Source organism: Lynx rufus, unplaced genomic scaffold (genome assembly GCF_022079265.1).
Source record: "Lynx rufus isolate CCGP_SWC_20201006 ecotype Redwood Valley unplaced genomic scaffold, mLynRuf1.p SCAF_9, whole genome shotgun sequence".
Taxonomy (NCBI): Eukaryota; Metazoa; Chordata; class Mammalia; order Carnivora; family Felidae; genus Lynx; species Lynx rufus.
Window position 1 is genome coordinate 21,987,922 of NW_025814897.1, and position 18,746 is coordinate 22,006,667.

Genomic DNA, 18,746 nt, shown 5'->3' on the forward strand with positions numbered 1-18,746 from the left:
CCCCCCCCCCCGGATTTAAGGCAGATTTGGCTTGAGCCTGGGACGCCAGCCCGTCAGGGGTTCAGCACCAGGGCAGGGGGTGCAGCATGCTCTCATCTCCCTCACTCCAACCCCGCCTCGCAAGGCTGAGCAGCCTGCACCCCTTCTCCAAGTCCTCCGTCTCCCACCTGCCTGAGCAACTCTCCCCTCCAGGCATGACCTCATTCTGGATGAGGCACCTGGGAGAGTGAGGGGAGCAGTCCTGGCTATGGGGGCAGGGAGGGAGCTGGGAGGGGCATGCTGTGGAGGTCAGGGTGAAGGGGGCCGATTAGAAATGTTGTTGCCCTTGGGGTTGGCACAAAACCTGCCCCAGTGTGGAGGGGCGGGGCGGGGAACAGGGGGGTCTCTGTGAGATAGCGGAGAGTCAGGGCTGGAGCTCAGGAGGTTGGAGAGGGGCCAGGGATGCAAGGGACCCAAAGGCATCACGGAAGAGAGGTTAGAACACAGAGGCCCTCCTTCTCTTTCAGTGTTTTAATTGCCCTCACTCCTCGCACAGTAGATTACTGTCTGTCTTGCAAACTGTTCAAGAGTCAGTGACATGGGCATGGCCCAGTGACACAGCGGCCCAGCCTCTCTGTATTCTGTTTGTGTGCTTAGGGAGTCTGCCCTTGTCCTGTCTCCTGGGATCTGAGCATCTGGGAGCAGGGCAGGTGGGAGGCTGGAGGCCAAGGGTTGGATCTTGTCTCCCTGCCATCCTGGGGAGCAGTAAACCTCCTCCTCCTCCCCTCCCCCACCATTACTCTGCAGACTGGAACCTTATTCTCTTACAGCTGAAGGAAGACCAGGGACCTTCCCCAGGGACAATGATTGTTTGAAAGGCTTGTTTTGTAAGGAAGCCAGGGAGAAGGCATAGGTGTGAGGGTTTTTAAAAAGTTCTTCACTTGATGTAGCTTTGTGGGTCAGGGGAGGGAGAACCCCTTTCTCTATAGGAATAGAGGCTAAAGGCGGAAAGAATTCTTGGTATACCCAGAGGGAGGCTTTGGGAGGAGGCCAAGCACGGGGCAGGGGCTTGAATCCTTTGCCCTTGCTAGGGTTCAGGTCAGGGGCCAAAGCAATGTACTTGACTCCTGCCTCACCAAACTGGTAGGTCCCCAGGTACCAGGTGTCCAGAGAAGGGTGCTTGGAGGCACTGCCTTCACAGTGACTCCCCGGATGCTCAGAACAGTCCTCTCTGCACACCCAGTAACCGGCATCTGATTTCCCCTTAGTTTAGGACAGGTGTTCCTCTTGGGCAAGTGGCCTCACTAATCTGAGCTTGCCAAAAAAGTGTCCCAGGAAACCAGGCGTTCATTCGGAGGGAAGGAAGGTTGGGTGGAAGCTTAGAGCTCCCTAGGAAGGGCACCGGATAGTCACGGGAGTTAGGTTACTGATGTTAGTTTTCATAAGACCCTTGGGGGATTGGGCCAGAAATTTAATAATCTATATGGTCCTAAGAGGGCACAACCCATACCCACTAAGAACACAGCCGGTGAAACAGGAGCAGACGCGACCCAGTTTCACCACTAGAGCCACTCCTCCCTGCCCCACCGCGTCCCCCACCCGCGCATGCTCACACTCGCCCACAAGCGAGCCTCATCCCCGCGGGGACCTCCCCTGGCCCCTCGCGGCAGCGGCGGCGGCCGCGTTCCCCCGCGTTCCCCCGCCTTCCCCCGGGCCCCGGCCGCTTTGCCGGGCGTCCCCCCCACCCCCCGGGGGTGCCGAGGCGGCTCAGGCGCTGATCTCCACCGGGCTGGCCTCGTCTTGCTCGCGGATCAGGTGCACGCCCGCAGTCCGCAGTGTGCGCGAGGCGCTGCGCGAGCGGCCGGGCGAGCCCGGGGCCCGGGGCGGCGACGTGTGCGTCCGGCCCGTGGCGGGGGAGCGCGCCGGAGAGCGCGGGTAGCGGCGGGCCGAGCGGATGGGCAGCCCTGGCGAGCGGCCGGGTACCGCCGGCGACACGGAGTAGCCTGGCGGGCCGGGCTCGGTGGCGCTCCGAGGCTCCGGGGCAGGGTTCTCCTCGGGCTCCGGGGAGTCCTGCAAGGACACGCGCCGCGGGGTGAGCGTCCCCTGGAGGGCGCTGGGAATACCGAGGCGGGCACGGCTCCCTCCACACTCCCACCTCGTGGAAGGCGGCAGACATACGTCTGGTTTTTCTTGCAATACAGACCCCTTAGCATAGTGCCTGGTAAGTAAGTGCTCAGGAAATGTTCAAATGCATTAACTTGAGTGCTTTATCCCCTTATTGTCTTCTTCCCGCTTGGCTTGGACAGCCTGGGACAGACTTAGTTGTAGTATAGTGGGGGAAATCACCAGAGTTGGTGTCCAGAGACCTAGGTTTGAAGCCTAGATCTGACACTTATGTGTATTTACTTGTTCGATCCTGGGCAAGTCATTTCACCTCTGTAGGCCTTAGTTTTCTAATCCCTAAAGTGCGGGTGAGGCAAATATTTCTCAGGGTTAGTCTGAGCGCTGGAAAGAGACATGAGCATGGTATGGCTACCCAGCAGCAGAACGTGGCAGGGCTCACTGTGTGTTTGTGGGGCACCAGCAGGAAGCCGCTCACCTTGTCCTTCAGGATATACAGTGCCATGGGGTTCTTCCGCTCCTGCTCGCCGCTTCGTGGGAGGGTGTCTGCTGCACAGGGTGAAGAATGGGGGTGGCTGGCCCAGGTACAGAGCCCTTGCCACCAGCCAGCACCTGTACTCTTTGCTCCCCAAGTGGCCAGTCAAGGCCCCAACACAACCTCCACCAAAGGATCCAGAATACCTGGGGTCCTACCTTGGCCGCACCTCTCCCTGCTCTGCAGTCTTCGTGCAGTTGGTGGAGGAAGGGGCCCTGCAGAGCTGGCTTCCTTGTGGCCCAGTTCTGCCTTTTCCCAGCAGCCCACTGATCTGAGTGGCGATGGGATGGGTGAGTGGGTGGCTGGGAGCTCACCTTCTGGTTTCAGACGGTCATCATTCTGATCCATATATTCCAGGGAGTTTTGCTTCTCCAGCTTCCTCTTCTTCCTGCAAATCAACCCACCAGCTTCTGAACAGAGCTGTTGAGCATGAGCAGGAGAGGGCCTGGGGTCAGGGTCCCTAGAGGAATCTGGTGGCAGTAGGAGAGGCCTTGTAACAGGGAGATGGGCTGGGCACAGTGGGCGCAGCAATAGTCCATAGGCTTTGGAATGAGTCACATCTAGGCTTGCATCCTGCGTCTGTGGCTAGCATTGAGGGCAAGTCACTTAACACATCTGAGTCTGGGTGTTATTATCTGTAAATTGCAGATGATCATACTTAAAAGGCAGTTCACTGCCCACAACCTTGGTGCCTGGCCCACAAAAGGTGCCCTGCAAGTGTGACCGTTATTACAGCACTGGGCTGTCGGGGGTGGTGAGCACATGATGTCATTCCCATACGCAACACATGGAATGGTAAGATGGATCTTCTGGGAAGAGGCGCAGGGTCCTGGGAGGATAAGTATTTACGAGACTAAGAAAAGAACAGAGCTCGGGGTGGGGACAGATTGAAGGATTAGGGTGTCAGGGTGTGGAGCTTGGAGAGTTACCCAGACTTTTTGGAGGGTTTCCAGCAGGCACAGACTGTCACCAAGGTCACAAGGAGGAAGATGCCTCCTGTGGACAAGATGATGTAGAGGGAACTTCTTCCTAGGGAGAGAGAGAGGCAGAGAGGCGAGGGAGACTTCAGAGGGGCCGCAAGTATGGTGAGTAGAGCTCCTGCAGTGGAAGGAAAAGGAGCCCCAAGCAGCATGGCTGGCCCATGGCAGAACTTACTGAACCCACTGCCCACTGTTGCTGTCCTCCATGGAAAGTTGGCCCATCTCTGCCTCTCCCCATCCAGGGGCACTCTGTCTGGGATGTCCTCAGTCCCTCATAGCACTTGCCTCTCGGGGTTTTGAGTCCTAGGGGCAGGCGGACAGGGAGACTCACTGTATACGGTGATCTTGATGGGCAGGCTGCGGCCCTGGCTGATGGGGTTCTCCACCACACAGCTGTACAGGTCGTCGTCCTCCATGAGCACGCGGGTGATGGTGAGCACCTTGTGGTCAGGGGACAGGAGCATTCTCGAGTCATTGAGAAGGGGTTTGCCATCCTTCAGCCAGGTGTAGCTGGGCTTGGTGCCGTTCTCGTGCGAGCAGTTCAGGGTGAAGGCCTCGCTGAGCTCCAGCACAGTGGTCGAAGCCACTAACACCTGTGGCCTGGAAATGGGCACTGAGTCCCGGGGGTGAGAGAGGCTGTGAGCCATGGGCCAGACAGCTTTTCCCTTCCCCTTCTTACCTCCCGCCTTCTAATATATCACAACTCAATTTGTGGTCTCAGAGGCCCTTCAGGGATCTTCGGTCCCATCTTTCCCCATCATCCACCCATCCGTTCGTTCATTCATTCATTTCTTTACCAAGTATTTGCTGAGCACCTACTAAGTGCAGAGGGTACAATGCTGAACAAGATAGCCATGGTCCCCGCCCTCATGGGCCTTCCCTTCCTTCTTCTCAAATGCCCTTTCAAGATGTTGTAAACTGGCCCAGCCTGAAACATATTTCACTTGAGTGAAACCTAGGTCCAAATGTCTGGGTTCAAATAGTGGTTCTATCATGTGCTAGCTGTGTGACTTTGGGCAAGTTACTCAACCTCTTCGTGCAATTTCCTCATCTACAAAATGGGAATAATGATATTAACTATCCCTACCTTATTATAAGCATTAAATGAGTCAGTATATTTCAAAACACAGAATAGTTTCTGGTACGTAGTAAACACGCTATACACGTTCACTGTGGCCTATGTGCCAACTTCTGATGTCCAGTGGTCTCCCTCTCAGCTCCCTGGTGGCTTTTGTGTTGCGATTCCCAGAGTCTGGCCAGTGTACAGGGCAGACCCTGCCCCAGTCCCAGGCACCAGCCCCGCCCCCTTCCCTGTCAGAGCACTTTACCATCTACAGTGAGGTTGATCGTTTTCTCCCCGGTGAACGTGTCATCCGTGATTGAGATCTCAACCTCATAGGTGCCCTCATCGGCCAGCTGCAGGTCACTGAGAAGCAGGGAGCCGTTTTCAAAGAGGCGGATGCGGTCTCGGTAGTCAGGCCGTAAGGTGCCAATGACCTCTGTGCCGATGGACTGTACCACGGTCACTGGCTTGTCCCGCTTCAGCTGCCACTTCACGACGGGCTTGTCACTGCTGGTGCTGCTGTACTGCACGGAAAGCAGGGCTGACTTCCCCACCGTGCCATGGATCAGGCGCACCGGGCTGGTGATGTTCACCCCCTCCAGGGGCTCTGTGAACAGACGCCCATGGGGAGATGGCAGTGTCAGGCCCGTGGCTCCCTACTCCTGCTCCCTCCCTTAGGTCCTCTGATGCCTTGGTGCCTCACCCTCTGGGCCCTTCACTCCCTGGCAGTCCTTCCTTCTTACCTTTGGTGCCATGCCTCTCGACTACAGCTCTGGCCCCTCTGATTCTCCATCACCCCTCACACCCATCCCTTGCCCTAAGTCCTTCTTCTCCTTGGCTCTCTACCTCTGGCAGTTTTCTCCATTGCCTCCTCTCGAGGAGGACCTGTGGCCAACGCACGCGCTATGTGCTCCATTCACAGAAATGTTTACTGAGTACTATGCCGTGTCCTCGCGATAGATCAGTGAGCAAAACAGACAAACACAGATCTCAGGGTGAATTTGTCAGATTTTCTTCTTGATTGGGGATTGGGAAAGTAGAGAATGGAGAACCATGGGAACACAGATTCATAAAGAAAGGAGTATGCCACAAGACAGTGCCAATAAAGGGGAAGTTTAGGGGCCAGAAGACAACTAGACCATTCTTCATTCATACCAAGAGTCTCCCCCTCTCCTTGCCCCTGCTGCATGTAACACTTCACTTGACCTGCCTGGGGGCGAATAGTCCTGCAACTGAGGTTTTGAAATACACCCCAGCCCGACTTGCAACCCCTATAGAAGAGGGATTTGGGATGGGTAGAACAAAGAGTTTGGAATCAAAAGGCCTTATGAGATTGGGCTCCACCACTGACAGGCTGTGTGGACCTGGGCAAGCCAATATTCTAGGCCTCATTCTTCTTGTTTAGAAACTCAGGATGCAAACAATAACAAGAACAACTGCCTTATCAAGCTCACAATGGAAGAGCACAACACATACATCAGCTATTATTGTGTAGTGGAGAGAACACAAGAGTGAGCATCAGAGACTTGGGCCCTTACTGTTGACTTAGGACCTGGGAAAAGTCACTTACCTGTTCGGGACTCAGAGAGGTAAAATAAGTGGTAATCTTGATGTCTCATTCATTTGTTCCAGCCCTGAAATTCTGGGATTTTACTATCTTGTCCAATGGTTGCCCCATCTAGAGACATATCTCATATTTCAGAGATCTCTTAGAAGCTTTGGAACCTGAACAGATGCCATTCATTGGTGTTACATGGCCTTGCAGAGCAACACAACCACCCAAAGGAGGGTCTTCTTTTGGGAGGGATGTCAGTTGGGAGTGGGGCTGAGTTTAGCTAAACAGACACATACATGTCAGGTTCTCAGTCTCTCTGCACCCCCAGCTGCTCTCTTTGATGGTAACACACCCCTGAAGTTCCCTCTTTCTTTCTCTCCAGTTTCCCACTCTGCTACTACTGCTGTTTAGATTTGGGGAAGCAAATTGTACCTTTCCTTTCCTTATTCTTCTCCTTGTGCTTAGAGGACCCAGACCAAACCAAAAAGGAATTAAACTAAAAGATGAATTGAGGAGATTGAAGCAAATTTAATAAACGTATTTAGTCAATTTTTGGAACAAATGCTTTGTTAAGTAGCAAGCTCATCATCTTTGGAAGGGGTCAAGGAAAGGCCAATTGTTGTTCTTTCACCTCTCTATGCCTCAGTTTCCTCCTCTGCATAATGAGGTTTTGGGCCAGATGATCACAAGGGGCCTTCTCAGCTCTGACATTCTATGATCCCATACCTGCCAGGTCTGTTAGAATCAGGAAACCTTAAGTATGAAGGTTGAATCATGAAACCTTAAGTCCTAGAATGATTAAAGCTGCCATATGTATGAATATCATATGTTTGTTATTGAGAGGATTTTTGATTTAGGGGAACTAGAATGGCCAAATCAAATATTGTCAAAAAAATTTTTTAAGTAGGCTCCATGTGGCTTGAATAAGCCCCCCCCCAAGGCAGGGCTTGAACTCACAACCCTGAGATCAAAACCTGAGCTGAGATCTAGTGTGATGCTGAACCGGCTAAGCCACCCAGGTGCCCCTCAAATATTTTTTATTAAAGATATTTGGCAGGGCGCCTAGGTGGCTCAGTCAGTTAAGCATCTGACTCTTTTTTTTTTTAATTTTTTTTTAACATTTATTTATTTTTGAGACAGAGAGAGACAGAGCATGAACGGGGGAGGGGCAGAGAGAGAGGGAGACACAGAATCGGAAGAAGGCTCCAGGCTCTGAGCCATCAGCCCAGAGCCCGACGAGGGGCTCGAACTCACGGACCACGAGATCGTGACCTGGCTGAAGTCGGACGCTTAACCGACTGCGCCACCCAAGCGCCCCAGCATCTGACTCTTGATTTCAGCTCAGGTCATGATCTCATGGGTTGTGGGATTGAGCCCCGCATCAGGCTCTGTCTGTGCTGACAGAATGGCGCCTGCTTGAGATTCTCGCTCTCCCTCTCTCTCTGCCCCTCCCCCACTCACACTCTGTCTCTCTCAAAATAAATAAACATTTTAAAAAAAGATATATTTGCTCCCATAGAACCAGGTATGAAGATGAAAACAAATGAAATCTAGTTCTGGCTCATCAATTTGGAAGAAGAGGTGGTGGAGACTAGACTCTTGTCCTCCCCAATAACTTGGGGTGCTTCTAGGAATCCCTCTGGCTGTCTGTGTCAGATTGAAATCAATTTAACCACAGAATCCTTAGGATTTCTTCCAACTGTTAATTTCTTAAGATTTCCTACCTAGCAACTGCTAGGTCCCAGGCTTGGCTTGATTTAGAAAAGCAAGCTTTCGGATTTCCCTGAAGAGGCAAATAGACTTTGGTATGTGTGACTTGAGGTGGCCCTGAAAAGAGTCATTGAGTTTCATTAAAGGCCAGGGTGGTGATGATCAAATAGTTGGGGAACATCTATTCAGGACATAGTCTGCAGCAGTGGGGTTTGAATGTGAGGGTGGTAAATGCAGAGGCATCTTGGGGCTTAGCCACCCCAAACACCAAACCTTGAGGGTTCTCATTTCCTCCTTCTAGGAAGCTGAAAAGTGATAGTCCAAGCCCCAAGGAGAAGTGAAAGGGATTCTCTGTTCCTTCGTTCTTCTCTGGCCCTCTCTTGAGCTTCCCTTGTCTTATATCTCTCCTATTCCGTACAAGGTCCTCGTGGTCCTTTTGTGATGTCTTCCCAGCTCAGGTCAGTTCTTTCTGCCAGTTTAAACTTGATTCTTCTGCATAAAAACATTGGAAAACCTATAACATATGGATTGCCCTAGGCTTTCCCCTCCTGTAGGTGGGCGCCTTCCTCATGTGCAGGAACATGGGTATGCCCACGAATTGCAGGGGTGTTTGTACACATGTTCAGAAGTGAATGGAGCAGTCTTTCTCGGAAGCTGACAAAGAGAGTATTTTGCTGAGCAAACACTGTTTCCCAAAACTCTAGCCAAAATTGGAGTCAGTATTAAGTTCAGGGTTCCACAACTTAACAGGGGACACAGTGAACTGGGATGGGTGCCAAAGCAGGACACAGAAATGAGGAAATGGCTAACAACTAGGATCCACAGTGGAAATAAAAGAGACTAGGGCTATTCAACCTTGAGAAGCGATTAACTTAATCATGGTGCTTGAGTCTCTGAGGCATCATTATGTAGAAAGTCTCTGTTCCCACTGGAGGCTGAACAAAAGGAAATTGACATCACAGCAAGATTTACCTGTCAACTTAAATGATGCCATGCTGGGTCAGATGGGTGGCCCCTCTCAAGTGGGATTTTGACCAGCTGTGACACCAAGGAATGTCAAGCTTTAAAGCATGAGAATGTACCTGCCAGTAGCCTTGGGTTCCCTTCATAGCCTCTCCCTTTAAGGCAACCATCATCTGCTGATCTTTATGTGCTCCTTTATGCTTGCCAAAATTTTTCTCTTGGGGCGCCTGGGTGGCTCAGTCGGTTAATTGGCCAACTTCGGCTCAGGTCATGATCTCGCGGTCCGTGAGTTCGAGCCCTGCATCGAGCTCTGTGCTGACAGCTCAGAGCCTGGAGCCTGTTTCAGATTCTGTGTCTCCCTCTCTCTGACCCTCCCCTGTTCATGCTCTGTCTCTCCCTGTCTCAAAAATAAATAAAACGTTAAAAAAAATTTAAAAAAACAACAAAATTTTTCTCTTACCAGTATTTGCCTTGAATTTTCCTTTTAAAAGTCGATGAAACAATGCCAAACATGTATTCTAGGATTTGGTCTTTATACACCTAATTCATACTCACTAACACCATTGACTCCAGTTATAGACTTTGTGTGTGTGTGTGTTTGTTTTTTTGTCTCGTTTGTGTCTGTCACCACAAGGAAGTCCTTTTGACCATCATAGACACACTTCTCTGGGCTTTCTCCAATTCTATTATTTCTTTTTTGAGGTGCAGTGACCAGAACTACAATAATACAATAATCCAAAGACAGCACACAGCATGATTTTCTAAATGGAAAACTTTTTGCTTTCCGTTTTCGGTTTTTCATATTCTTCCTAACAAAACGATGCTCTGAAAACAACCCCCTCCTCTGCTCCTGTCTTAGAGGTGTACCACTGATTGCATACATGTTGAGGTTCCTGTGTTGTGTTCTTACACTGGTATCTGTTGAGCCCTCCAAGGGCCTACAAGAGTGTGAAATCATTTTAAGTGTCAACCACTCAGGAACATAGGGGAAAGTCAGGAAACAGAAATTGTGAAGAAGGCCCTTGGGATCCAGGAAGAGAGGGGTCCATATACCTTTATCTGTACTCAAAGAGTATAGATGTCCAGTAACGCATACCTAGCTATTAGGTATTAAGATGCCACACGGAGATTTATCCTATTTTAGATCAGAACTAGCACTATTGTTAAGCTGTCCGTTCTGCCAAACCGACTTACAAGTTTACCACAATACCAATAAAAATCGCAGGAGGTTTACTTTGTAATAGTGGCAGGAGAATAGACAAATAGATCGATGGAATAGGATAGAGAGGCCCAAAATAAACATATATGATCACTTGGCTAACGACAAAGGTGACATTGCAGTGCACTGGGAAAAGGATTATCTTTTTAATAAGTGGCGCTGGACCATGTAGGAAAGAAATGAATTGTGACCCTTACCTCACACCTTACACAAATATCAATCCTAGATGGATTGCAGATCTAAATGCAAAAGGTAAAACAATGTGTTTTTTAAAAGAAAACATAGGAGGGGGTGTCTAGGTGGCTCAGTGGGCTAAGCATCCGACTTCGGCTCAGGTCGTGATCTCACAGTCTGTGAGTTTGAGCCCTGCGTCAGGCTCTGTGCTGACAGCTCAGAGTCTGGAGCCTGCTTCACATTCTGTGTGTGTCTCTCTCACTTGGCCCCTCCCCTGCTCATGTTCTGTCTCCTCCCTCTCTCAAAAATAAATAAACATTAAAAAAAGAAAAGAAAACATAGAATATCTCCGTGACTTGAGGGCAGACACAGATTTCTTAAACAGGACACAAAAGTGGTACCCATAAAAGAAAAAAATGATACATTGGACACAGTGAAATCAAGAGCTTCTGTTCATCAAAAGACGCCATTAAGAGAGTGAAGAGGCAAGCTGCAGAGCGAGAGATATTTGCAATGCATATACCCTTTAGGGGACTCATATCCAAAATATATTTCTTAAACTCCTACAAATCGATAATTTTTTAAAAATCCAGAAAACTTAGTAGAAAATGGGCAAAAGACTTAGAACAGGTACTTCACAAAAAAGGATCTCTAAATGGCAAATAATGGTATGAAAAAGATACAACTTTATTAATAATCATGGGAATGCAATTTGAAACTATAATTTGATACCACTGCCTACTCATTAGGATGACTAACATGAAAAAGAGAAAACACAGTTGTTGGTGAAGATGTGGGGTATCTGGAGCTCTGTTACACTGCTGGTGGGAATGTAGATGGACATAATCGCTTCTGAAAATTGTTTGACCATATTTACTAAAGCTAACCACATATAACTCAACAATTCAACTCCTTGTTGTATCCCCAAAGAAATGTGTACATCTGTTCACCAAAAGACAGGCACTAGAATATCTTAGCAACTATATTGACAAAGCCCCAAACTAGAAACAACCAAAGTGTCTATGAAATTTTAATAGATAATTTTTTAATGTTTACTTATTTATTTCGAGAGAGCACGCTCATGCTTGTGTGCAAGCAGGGGAGGAGCAGAGAGAGAGGGAGAGAGAGAATCCCAAGCAGGCTCCTCACTGTCAGCACAGAGGGGCTCCATCTCATGAACCGTGAGATCATGACCTGAGCTGAAATCAAGAGTTGGTTGCTTAACCCACTGAGCTACCCAGGTGCCCCAAATAGATAAATAAATTGTGGTGTATGCATACAATGGAGTACCATACAGCACTGAGACCAAACAAATTACAATTTCAACAACAACATGAATGAATCTTACAAATTGTGGGGTACCTGGGTGGCTTAGTTGGTTAAGCATCAGTCTTTGCCTCAGGTCTTGATGTCACAGTTCATAAGTTCGAGCCCACTTTGGACCCTCTAGTCCCCCCACCCCCCTTCAAAAACAACAACAACAACAACAACAACAAATTTGGAGTTCAGCCAAAGAAGCCAGATACAAAAGAATGCAGGCATATGATTCAGTTTATATGAAGTTCAAAGACATGAAAAATTAATCAGTTAGAAGTTAGGATATCACTGTATCCCTGGGGGAGGGCAATAGTAACTGAAGTATTGGGGGAGGTGCTTCTGAGATGCTGAAATATTCTATTTCTTGATCTTGGAGGCTGATTACATGGGTTCATTCACTTTTTAAAGGTTTATCAACATATCCTTACACTCAATGCATTTCTGTGCATATCTCTGTTAGAAGAAAAAGACAGCACCTACAATGTGAAGGTGATCTTAAGGCTAAAAGGGTGGAACCCAGGTAAGGGACTTCTTCCCATTGGGTCCCTGGAGGATGGAATAGTTCTAGGATCTGGGAGAGGAAAATTTTGCAAATCAGATTATGTAGATTTATGGCATGCCATGTTTATGTCTATATGTCAGCCTCTAGAAAAACCTTGTTTGAATGTTTCATGACTTGGGCTGTGATCAGTTTAGGAAAGCCTCATTTGTCCATATTAGGGACAAAGCATTAAAGACTATTACTTGCCCCCTTTAAGCGTCAATCTTAAAAAACTACATTTCCCAGTCTTCTTTGCAGGTAGGTATGGCCATGTGACCAAGTTCCAGCCAGTAGAACCAGTGGAAGTGATAGGTACCAGTTCTAGGCTAGTTTAGAAAAATGTTTTTCCTTAAAAAAAAAAAAAATTCTCTGCCTGAAAGAAATGGAGATAAACCTCGGGGTGACTACTGGAAGTTGACAGAGAGCTTTATCAGCTTGGTCCCTGAAAAAGCTTCAGGAATCAGAGCACTTCCTCATCCCAGGCCTAGTCTAGAACCACACTGTACTGTTACATGGCTAGTGCCAGGAACGTAAATTTTGGGATTCATTACAGACGCTAGTATCTTCCTAACTAATATAGTGAGGATGGCAGAAATTCCTTATGGAATCCCAGCTCTTTATTGTTCTTGAGTCCACAGCAGTACAGTGGCCTGACCCTGTAGTTCTTTACCTCTTTACCCACCACAGGTCATAAGAGAGTGAAGAGGCAAGCTGCAGAGCGAGAGATATTTGCAATGCATATACCCTTTAGGGGACTCATATCCAAAATATATTTCTTAATTAGCATAATTTATATTTAGAATGTTTTTTGCCACATATACTGAGTAATATGTTCCCACACAGAAGAGACTTTGTCACTTTTTGTTTTCACTTGGCCATGCTGACTGACAAGATCTTTCTATAATTTTTTTCCTTACCATTCGATGAACGGTTTCCTTACCATTCCTGAAAGCATTTAGGGAGAACTCCGATTGGTATATTACATTGAGCACTTCGTGTTCCCAATCCACTGACTGCCTACCTTTGACCTTGTAATTTCCACTAGACCGCTCTCACTAAGGCTAAGAGTTAGCCTCTGAATTTCTGTATCCAACAAACTCTTTGAATTGTAATATAATAATAATAATAATGATGATGATAATGATAATAATAGTTGCAGATATAATTGGCCCTTGATATACTGGACCTCTTTGACACTTTTGATGCTATCAGAAAAACTCCCACTCCCTTTCTGGACACCACAGTCTTTTAGTTTCCCCTCTGTCCCTCTTGCATGTTCCTTCTTGGTCTCCTCAGCCGGCCTTTTCCCCCTCTACCTCCTACAAATCTGGGGTTACTCAGTGCTCCACGGTTAGCCCATTTTCTCCCCCTTGGCGATATTACCCATTCTCACTGTTTTGGATCTCACCTATAGGCTGAGAGCTTCACCTGTCTCTCTTCACCTCTCTCCCCTGTCCCCACCCCTACTTCAGGCTTTTCAACATTCCCCCACAAATGTCTCTTAGGCATTTCAACCTCAACCTGGTCAGGACTCATTATCACACCTCAGACCCCATCCCAGTGATTGGTTCAAGTTTCACACAGAAATCCTACCTCCCTTTCTGGATCCTCCTACTTCCTGCCAATCACTAGGTCCTGACTTTCCCTCCAAAATATTATCTCCATGTGCCTGCTTCTCCCTCTTTTTATTCTAATTCCAGCTCATGTGATTTCTCTCTTGAACTATTGCAATAGCCTTGTCATGGGTTAAATTGTGTCCACTCCTGAATCCATATATTGAAGTCCTAACCTCAGTATATTGAGTGTGACCTTCTTTGGCAATGGGATTATTGCTAAACTGCAGTCATCCTGGGGTAGGCTGGGCCCCTAATCCAACATGACTCATGTCCTGACAAAAAGTGGAAGTTTGGACACAGACACAAGCACAGGGGGAATGTCCTGTGAAAACAGGTTATGTTGGCACCAGCCAAGGAACTACCTGAAGCGAGCAGAGAGGCCTGGAACAGATCTTTCCCTAGAGCCCCGAAGAGCCTGTGACCTTATCTCAGACTTTCAGCCTGCAGAACTGTGATACTATACATTTCTGTTGTTTAAGCTACCCAGTTTGTGGTTCTCTATGACAGCGGCCCTAGCAAATGGATACAGGCTTCCTTTCCTCTCATGTTTGCCTCTGGTTTCTTCTCCAATGTCTCCCTGTAGAGTGAGCTATCTGAAATACAAATCTGGTCCTGCCAGTCCCGATTACCAACCGCCTAATACCCCTTCCCCTCCTCCACTGTTTACAGATTATATTCCAGGGACCTTAGTATGGTTTCCAAGGCTCTTGCCTGATTCACATTTTCCTCTTTAGCAGTGGTGAATGGCTGGGCTCCTACTAAACACAGGATGCTATTCCAAAATGTTGACCTTTACCCACTTCTCCAACTATAATGCACACTCTCACACCTACCTCTTTTTCTCATCCTTTAAAATTTAGTCCAGACACTCCCAGGAAACCTCCCCTGATGTTCCCCCACCCCACCCTACACCTCTAGCACCAGCTTTCTGGATGGAGTAGGTGACCTCTCTCTGATCCTGGACATCCTTTGTGTATCTGACTCATAGTAGTTTCTGCATTTTACTAAAATGATCTCTGCATCTGTTTGCTTCATCAAACTGTGAATTTCTAGGCTCTCTGGAATAGTGCATGTGTGCACATGCCTGCACACACACACACACACACACACACACACAGAGAAACACATCTATTTAAAGTAAGATCAATTCTCTAAGGAGTTGGTAGGGGGCAGTACAGAAGGTAGGTGTCTAGGGCATGGGGTGAGTTATGGATGGATTGGTGTTATTTCCAAAAACCAAAAGGCTCATTATCTCCAAAGCTTATTTCATCTCCCTTGCTGTTTTGTGCTCAGAGAAGCCAGGGTGGGGGTTGGGGAGGCACAAACCCCAGATCTCCCCCACCCCTCCAAGCCCATCATGATCCCTTGGAAAGAATGCCTGACTGGCCCACGCCAACAAGACATCCCATAAGAAATGGCTCACTGCCCTCTATCTAATGTACTGAATGCCGTGGGAGCTCCAAAGTCATGCAGCCTTTTGGGGGAGGGGCGCAGGGGCTGGGCGGGAGGCACACAGAATGAAGAAATACATTCAACACTAATGCCTGAATTCACTGAGATGCTTCCCACGGGGCGGCAGCTGAGCTCTCTCCCCTCCTCCCAACCTAAAGTCATTCTGCCCTTTAACTCCCCCTCCCTCTCTTTTGAAAGTACCAGGTCCCCTCTCCAGACCCTTTCTTACCCTTCTGGTCTCCTACCTGTCTGGATCAGAAGAAGGTAGACAAAAGGGGTGAGGCTCAGGGCACTGAAGGCTCTGGACAGGGCTCCCCTTTCTCTCTTCATTTTGGGTGGCGTTCTCCAGCTCTGGTGCAGACAATTAGCATGATTTCTCCACTCTGGGCACGTCCCTTTGTACCACTCGGAGTTTCTCTGCCCGAACACAACCCTGCCAACTTCCCTCTGAATACACAGAGCCCTGTGTATTGCTGGACTTGTTCTTTCCTCTCTTTCAGACCTGGCATTTTCTAGTTTCAAAGCACTACATCCCCAGTTCAGAATGGGGTATCTACTTAGGATATAATCTCCAATGTGGGTTCTAATCTGATGGGTCCCATCAGTTCTTTGCCTGCTTGCGCTGAGCCCCACTACCAGGGGGAGATGAGGATCTGGGCTCCGTGAGGGGACTGGGCTGGGACACACTCTGAACTGGATCTTGTGTCCCAACCTATCCTGTCTCCACCTCACGCTCCTTGTTCCTGCGAAGGAGGGTGCGTGCCAGGGACAGACCTCCAATAAGCTCTGAAAAGGGAGGGAGAGGAGCTTTTAAAAAGCTGGGAGAAAGAGAGATCCCAGAGAACTGCTGAAGAATGGAAAACCCCTGTTCCACCCCAAAGGAAGAAGATTGGAAAATGGCTTGAATTCTATTATTTTCATACCTGTCCTGGTCCTGCTTGGGATTCTCTCTCCTATCACAGAATCACATAGATGCTGGGGACCTCTTTCCAGAAGCCATTCTGTTCATTCCCCTGCCTCCAGCCACTTTTCTAGAACATGTCAGAGCACAGATGAAGGTAATACTCTAACAGCCAGCATCCTGGGGTTCTGTTAACAGCTTCACAGCCTCGATATCTCCTCTTGTCTCGAGGCTGTGATGAGGAAAAACACCCTTAGCTCCACCTCACCCCTCATGACTGTGTCCACACCTTCTCACGGGCACTGTTACTGGAATGTATGCTTACTAAATGAGATCTTGGGAAGGGCTTACAGTCTGGTTAAGTCTCCAATTTCACATCTAAAAATTGGGGAAACAGTAGCTTCCTTATAGGAATTGTTGGGAGGACTGATAACAGTTTAGTACAGTGGAAATTGTACAGTTTAGTATCTTGGAAATTGTTAGAGAGATAACATTTTAAACTTAAAAAGTAAACCTGCCTCTTCTTTTTCATTCCTGTAGTGATCTTTACATTTTGAGGAGACCAAAGTTACAGCTTCCCTCTTGGTTTATAAGCCGGGTCTTAGTTGTGTAAATGTGGTGGCTACCTTTGGAAATATTCTTGTTACATCCTGGAGAAAGCCTGAGTAGGTCAGGTTTCTAGAACTGAAGACTCATTGCATGGCTCAGATGAGCCTAAGGGTGCAGAGTAGAAGAGGGAAGCATTGATTTTTAACTCTACAGAGGAACTCCAAAAAATATTCTGAAATATGTAAATGAGATTCTTGTTTTCATTTTGCATCTCTGTGCCTATGACTTTCCCCTACACAGCTCAAGGCACCTGTCTGCCTCTGGTAAAGTTAGTTTTGTTTTGGCAGACATACAATGAGAAGGAGAAAGTCAATATCCAGTTTCTGACATCTAAAATAGTGTTTTATTTATTTATTTAAAAATTTTAATGTTTATTTATTTTTGAGAGGCAGAGAGAGAGAGACAGACAGACAGAATACAAGTGGGGGAGGGGCAGAGAGAGAGGGAGACACAGAATCTGAAGCAGGCTCCAGGCTCCGAGCTGCCGGCACAGAGCCCAACACAGGGCTTGAACCCACAAACCACGAGATCATGACCTGAGACGAAGTCAGATGTTTAACCAACCGACTGAGCCACCCAGGTGTCCCTAAAATAGTACTTTAGAGTCAGTAGTGAGACAAAAGGCTTGTGAGCCAGTCTTTGTAAAGGACAAAAGGCTATTTTAATTTCTTCTAACTAGCACTTCCACATATCACAGAGCAACCTGTGGCCTGGATCACAGAGTTCTTCTGCTGTACAGTATAGATAAATGGCCTCTTTTGCCTGTGATGGCTAGGCCTTGAGGCTTATTGTCTAAGAGTAAAAGCAGGATATTATGTTCAGGAAATAGAAAGCCTGGAGTCTGCCTTTTTTAGCCTGAAGGACGATGGAAAGGAAATTGTGATAGCAGGAGACCTAAGTGGGATCTAACTTCTCAACATCCTCCCTTCTCTTGCCCTAGGGGGGAACCTCAGGCTCCTCATACCCATGGAATATGCGAGTGCCCCAAAGTGCCCACAGGTTCCCCCGAGGGGGCTCAGAAGTGCCAAGAGGCAAAGAACCGACAACAGCTGCTGGTGCGGGGTCAGCATGTAGCTCATCACACCAGGGAGCAACCTCGAGGGGTGCAGGGACCAGCGGGGGTCCTGAGAATGCCACACAGGCCTACAGACACCATCTTCCCTCTTGTCACGAGGTCACCTAAGCCATACCACCTACACTCACCCCAATGCTCCTTTGAGAGGAACTGGGTTGGGGGAGGAACCTAAACAGATTGAATGAGCAGTTGCCAGAGTTGTCTAAGCAGTGACTGAGACACTTCAAGAGAATGTTAAAATAGTCGGTCAGAGTGAGTTTACCAGGATAGACTAATAGTTAGCTTTTCCCTGCTGCCTGGGGGGCTGTGAGTGGCTTCTGTGGCAGGTGACAGCAGCTGTAAGGGCACGAAGACACTGCAGTTGCTTTGTGGCCGAGTGTCCAACCAGCACCCTTGCAATCGTGCTACAGGTCTTTTTTTTTCTTAAGTTTACTTATTTTGAGAGAGAGGGAAAGCTCACATATGTGGGCAGAGAGAGAGAGAGAGAGAGAGGGAGACAGAGAGAGAGAGAGAGAGAATATCCCAAGCAGGCTTTACACTTTCAGCGAGCAGCCCGATGCAGGGCTCAAACTCATGAGCTGTGAGATCATGACCCGAGCTAAAGTCAAGAGTTGGATGTTTAACCCACTGAGCCATGTGGGTGCCCCTTGCTTCAGGTCTTTTTAAAATGAATAGGCCTACAGAAGCTTATGGTATTTGCTTTCTCCCTTAAAACAGAGAGCTCTCTTATTGAAGAACTATGGCTTACTGGTCTCTGTAGACCTAATACAGGGCAGGGCGCAGAGTAGGTTCTCAGCAAACAGTTGCTGAATATTGCATGGATGAGAATTTGAGGGGGGCACCTTAAGCAACTGGATGCAATAGAGGATGGCCGTGAAGGGGGAGCTGGGGCAGAGGAGTGAGTGCACAGACGGCACCAAATAATGACTGCAAGAC

At 48.2% G+C, this 18,746-nt stretch overlaps 1 protein-coding gene across 1 annotated transcript; it reads right to left on the bottom strand.

The window, feature by feature from the left end:
• Positions 1-1,746: 1,746 nt before the first annotated feature.
• On the bottom strand, positions 1,747-15,555 carry HEPACAM (hepatic and glial cell adhesion molecule). The gene is made up of 7 exons (XM_047070135.1): positions 15,471-15,555; positions 4,944-5,285; positions 3,947-4,228; positions 3,571-3,664; positions 2,950-3,023; positions 2,579-2,649; positions 1,747-2,049 (listed from the first exon to the last, which is right to left on the bottom strand). Exons 1-7 carry the CDS (start codon positions 15,553-15,555, stop codon positions 1,747-1,749), a joined length of 1,251 nt encoding a protein of 416 aa, XP_046926091.1.
• Between the last annotated feature and the right edge of the window lie 3,191 nt (positions 15,556-18,746).